Here is a 5,345-nt window from a genome sequence, read left to right as displayed (position 1 = left end):
CGAGCCCCTAGGACCTCCCGCCTCGTTCCCGGGCTCCGCTCCAGTCCCGCCCGCCCCGGCTCCGTCCCCGCCCCCAGGATCCGCTGGGCGCCGCTCGCACCGCCCCCGCCCGGGGCCCGATCCCAGCTGGGGCTCCGGCTCTGGCCTCTCCGATCCGCCGCCGCCACCGTGAGCGAGCACGTACGCACGCACGCACGCACGTCCTGCGTCGCTTCCCAGTTACCCTGGGGCTCCGCCCCCAGGGCCGCGCAAGCCACCGAGTCCTCGCGGAGCTCGCGGGCGTCCGCCAGCGAGGGTTGAGGCGGTTCCGGGGGCGGAAGTTCGTGGTGATGGAGAGGGAGTCGCCGGGCCTCAGCCCCGCTTCCTGTCTTTTCCTATACCTCCTCAATCTTTTGCCCTTCTCGCGAGGCTTCTCTGGCTTACTTAGTTAATTTGGAGGTTGAAAAGAAAGGCTTATCATCTAGGGAGTGTCGCCGCTCCACAAACCCTTCGAGGCTTGCCAGTGAGGTCTGATTCTCCAAGACAGCCTGTAAATGTCCAGTTCTTAAAGCAGTTCGGCTACCTAACCACAGCAAAGAGGGACTCCCGTCATTTGTCCTACACAAAAGCTGTGTACATGTGCGGTCGGGGGTATGGCCGGGAAGGGAAGGTTTGAGAAAGGGAGGGATGGAGGCTCGGGTGCCGAAAAAGAGGAAATCCCAGTAAGAGCTGTACGTTACCTTCTTTCACATAACATGACAAGTGTAAGTCGAGTGAATTGAAAAAGGAGAGAGGAGAGCTTGAGACAAAACGGGCAGAGTTAGAGACGCTGTAGAAGGAATTGAGAAGTAGATAAAAAAGAACCTGAGGATAACTAGATTACAGTCAGAATATCAGGGGAGCTGGATGGAGGCTTGTCAGATGGAGATTAGATCAGTTAACCAGAGATGGTTTAGGAAAAGTTTCCTAAAACAGAAGAGCCAGGGTAATGAAGGCGCTGAGAGGACAGTGGTGAGTTCACTTCCTCCTCCAAGAACACTATGTGTCCACCGTGCCAGGTGCCAGGCTCCTGTTCCTAAGCTCTAAATTCCGGTGGGAGAGAAAGACCTGTAAACAGACAATGGTGGCCTAATGGTTGGTTATGGACACTGATGGAAAGCTCTAGACTAACTGCTGCCTGGGGAAAGGAGATTCGAAATGTGTCTCTAGGTTTCCTAGAGCAGAGGAGATCTGAACTAGCTTTCGTATCCTCGGCGTCCACTCAGTGATGGGCAGAGTCCATTTGGTGAAGGTGGGCAGAATGAATTCGGAAAGTGAAGTACGAGGGTGAGCAGTATGGAGAACAGAAGAAACGGCTAGAGAGCGCTGACAGAAGAAAGCGGAATGCAGAAAGCGAGAGTGGGGAGGAAGAGTCTCCTAAACCATTCCTCACCTCTTCCATTGGTCCCCAATCCCTCGCCCTCCTTAGTCTCACCAGCTACAACCCGCGTCCGGTTTTCCCGCCACTTGCAGGCGGCTCCACCCCCCGGCGCACTGCGAATAAAAACCCATTGACGCTGGCCACGCCCTCTCTGTGGCTCGTGCGGCGTTTCCCCGCCTTCCCCTCCTACACTTGCAGGACCGCCCCGGGTTGCGAGGCCACGCCCACCTCCATTGGCTCCGCCCCAGAGGGAAGGCCCTCGGACAGCTCTGCCCCCGCCTGCCCTGCCCAGCTTTCGCGCGGCCCTCGCCAGGGGGCGCAGCGCAACCCGCCCGCCGCCCGCGGGAGAGTCTGTCGCACACACCCCCTCTGCCCCGCGCGCCCGCAGTTGCCAGCCGACTACGCCTCCGCTCCGAGCCCGCGGGGCTGCGCGGGCTCCGACTCTGGGAGGGGCCGGGGGTCCCGGATGGCCGCGGCAGGGTCTAGGAGGCCAAGCGTGTAAGCCGTGGGGCGTCATGGAGGCGGAGCCGCGGCCGACGGCGGGGGCCGGCGATGGGGCGACCCCTGGGGTGGAGGCGGCGCCTCCCGCTGCCCCGGCGCTTGCGACTGAGACCTCGGGTCCGATCCCCGGGTCCGGATCCGGACTCGAGCCCAAAAGGAGGCAGCTTGGGACTCTGCTCCAGCCCACGGTCAACAAGTTCTCCCTTCGCGTGTTCGGCAGCCACAAAGCAGTGGAAATCGAGCAGGAGCGGGTCAAGTCAGCGGGGGCCTGGATTATCCACCCCTACAGCGACTTCCGGTACTGGAGGCCCGGCAGGGAGGGCGGGCGGCACAGATCTCACCCCCACGGCCGCGACACGGGGACCGGGCCCTCCTCACCCTCCACTGTCACTTCATTTCCGGCCCAGGGGTCCCTGGATGGGGCTAGAGAGTCACTTCCACCAACCTAGCCTGGGAATTCTCAAAGACTTCTCGGGCTGGGGGCGACGGAAGGGACAAGCAGACACCAGAGACCTGGACTTCCCATTTCAGGAACCCGGCACCCCACCTGGACCACAGGGACTACTGGAGTTCGGGATTCTTGTCTCCTCCAGTATTGCTTGCTGGCGACCTGGGAAATTATACCATATTCCGAGGCTCGGGGTCAGCCCGAGGGAGAAACCGAGCTCTGCTATCTCCCACCCACTCCACCCCCTACTCTTACCCCCAGCACTGTCTAGTTTAGCAAGGCAGGCTCCCGGGAAAATAGGGACGCTGGGGGAGGGGGGCCGTTAGGACAGCGGTTCTGGTCGCTGTCCCTGGTGCTGAAGGCGGGATGCGGCGGGGTAGGTTCGGGACTCATAGCGATTGAGGCAGCAACGCAAGGGCACGGCCACCGCCCAGGTGACTACCAGATTGAAAAGGGACGGAGGGTGGGGGCGGGGCCATTTCACAGTCCCCATCAGGCTGTACCTCTACATCAAGGTCGCTAGGGGAGGAGAGAAGCCCTGTCCTTGGGGGGAAATGAAGGACAGCTTTCGCATGAGGCTCTGGGGAGCGAAATGAGCAGAGAGGATGAGGTGTGAGCCGGGAGTCCGGGAGCACAGCCGGAGACCTAGACATCCTCTGGGATCCACAGACATACACGTTCCCTAAACGTCCCTTTCTCCCGTTATTGCTTCCACTCCCATCCTCTTGACAGCCTCATTCCCACCCCGCCACGCACCTTTTCTAGTCTCCTGTGGCTCTTCCTCCCCTCCCCCCTTTCACCCTCCGATGTACCCCCAGAAGCCGTGTCTCCCCCTTATTACTGTGCTTCTTCTCCGTCCTATCTAATGCATCACCCGCCAGGCTTGTGACTGCCTGTGAGTCAGGCAGTGAAGATGCTCTATGGCTAGGCGGGCCCTCCTTCCCTCTCCTCTCCCCGCGCGCGGCGCAGGATCCCTCCAGTGGTCCAGCAGGGAGAGGAAGAGGGCTTGAGGGTTTGTTGTAGATTGAAAGCACATAGTCTGAGGGGCTGCCTGGAGGCCTGGACTTGCGGACCACCGAGCTTCTTTCAGGACCTGAAAGAATTGATTTTGCAGTCAGGGTCAGAGCGGCTGGGTCCTGGGTGGATGCTGTGATGAGACGCGTCCTGGAATTAAAAGTCGGGACCCTCAGATTGTCCAGTGATTTTTTTATGAGTGAGAGCTTCGTCGCGCTCCCTCCTGACCTCTCCTTTCCACAGCTTCCATGATAGCGGCATGGCTCTCCCCTGCCCATGCCCTTGCCTGGGCTCAGCCAGAGTCCCAGCGGGCGCAGGGTGCTTAGGGGAGGAGAGGCCTGGCTGACCGGGACCTCCTCTGCAACTTCTCTGTACGTGCAGCTCTGTCTGAGGTGCTGTGGGGTGAGCATCCCTGAAAAGCGCAGTTCAGATGGGGGGCAGGAGAGGCCACCCCCACCCTGGGACACAGATGAGCAGATCTCAGCAGATTAAACGGGAACCATGGGCCCAACCACGCCGGGGAGGGCGTGAAGTCCCAGACTAGGAATGGGCGGATAGCTGAGATGGGAGAAGCAGTAACCGCTTCAGATCTCAGGATGAGGAGCGGGTGAGTCACACGCCAACCAGCGTCTGCACGGCACTGTCACAGCCATCGTCTCGGTGCGTATGTTTCAACAACCCTGTGAGATTAGCACAGGGGACTTTATTTTAAACTTTAAAAATATTTAATAACAGTGACATAAAATACATAGGTAGCAAGGATATTACATATGTGTTACATATATGTATTAGAGATATACGTAATAGGGATATACACATAGTGGAGCCGTACAGTAGGTATAGACCGTGGATACAGAGTATGTGTCTATATAGTAGGTGGAGAGTAGCATGGCATATAGCGAACCATATATTAGTGTGTACATACGTATATACTTGGAAGAGTAATTCTGCAGCGCATTCCCTGTGCTCTCGCCTTCCTTTCCCAGACCATCATACTTGTTTCCTTACTCTTCTCCATAGTTTCACCATTTGCCTGTGAATCCCTGAATCATGCAGCTTAGTTTGGCTGTCTGTGAACTTTGTACAAGTGGAAACATCCAGTGCATATACTTTTGTTTCTTGCTTCTTTTGCCCAACGTGAAACGTGTGAGATGCACCCATCCTGTGGAATCTAGACGCAGCTGGGTGATTTCACTGCTGCACAATGTTCTGGGGCACAGATTTATCACCGTGTATTTATCTCATGTGTCTACATTGTTCTACTGATGGACACGCGCATCGTTCCAGACGTAATGCTGCTCTCTCTGTATCTCCTCGAGTGTCCCTGTACCCAGGAATGGAATTGCTGGGAGTGCCATGTTTAACTTTACTAGATAATGCCAAACTATTTTCTCAAACGCGGTCCCAGCTTACACGGCCACCCGCTGTACGGGGTCATTCTCTGGTTCTGTATCCTCGCCCTCTCTTGGCTGCCTCAGATTGTCCACTGTTTGTCTAGTGGCTGGAGAAATATCGCCGAGGTCTTACTCCCCATCCCGCCCACACCTTAGGTTTTACTGGGACCTGATCATGCTTCTGCTGATGGTGGGGAACCTCATCGTGCTGCCGGTGGGCATCACCTTCTTCAAGGAGGAGAACTCCCCACCTTGGATCGTCTTCAACGTCCTCTCCGACACTTTCTTCCTGCTGGATCTGGTGCTCAACTTCCGCACTGGCATCGTGGTAGAGGAAGGCGCCGAGATCCTGCTGGCACCGCAGGCTATCCGCACGCGCTACCTGCGCACCTGGTTTCTGGTTGACCTCATCTCCTCCATCCCTGTGGATTACATCTTCCTGGTGGTGGAGCTGGAGCCACGGCTGGACGCCGAGGTCTACAAAACCGCGCGGGCCCTGCGGATCGTGCGCTTCACCAAGATCCTGAGCCTCCTGCGGCTGCTCCGCCTCTCCCGCCTCATCCGCTACATACACCAGTGGGAGGAGGTG

At 57.8% G+C, this 5,345-nt stretch overlaps 2 protein-coding genes across 2 annotated transcripts in view; one reads left to right on the top strand and one right to left on the bottom strand.

Annotated features, from left to right (window-relative positions):
* The window catches only part of CLK2 (CDC like kinase 2), a 9,369-nt gene extending 7,899 nt beyond the window's left edge, over positions 1 to 1,470 (bottom strand). The window contains 1 exon segment of the mRNA XM_025040885.1: positions 1,412 to 1,470. Within this exon segment, the coding sequence (XP_024896653.1) occupies positions 1,412 to 1,420 (9 nt within the window). The 5' untranslated portion in view covers positions 1,421 to 1,470.
* A 296-nt stretch (positions 1,471 to 1,766) lies between these two features.
* Positions 1,767 to 5,345, top strand: part of HCN3 (hyperpolarization activated cyclic nucleotide gated potassium channel 3) — an 8,616-nt gene continuing 5,037 nt past the window's right edge. Inside the window, exons 1-2 of the mRNA XM_006923530.3 lie at positions 1,767 to 2,198; positions 4,913 to 5,342. Coding sequence (XP_006923592.1) covers positions 1,915 to 2,198; positions 4,913 to 5,342 — 714 coding nt within the window. The 5' untranslated portion in view covers positions 1,767 to 1,914. The remainder of the gene's footprint in view (positions 2,199 to 4,912; positions 5,343 to 5,345) is intronic.

The sequence above is a fragment of the Pteropus alecto genome, unplaced genomic scaffold (assembly GCF_000325575.1).
Source record: "Pteropus alecto unplaced genomic scaffold, ASM32557v1 scaffold49, whole genome shotgun sequence".
In the NCBI taxonomy this organism is placed as follows: Eukaryota; Metazoa; Chordata; class Mammalia; order Chiroptera; family Pteropodidae; genus Pteropus; species Pteropus alecto.
The sequence above is the reverse complement of the archived record's forward strand: the minus strand, read 5'-3'. Positions and strand labels throughout refer to the sequence as shown.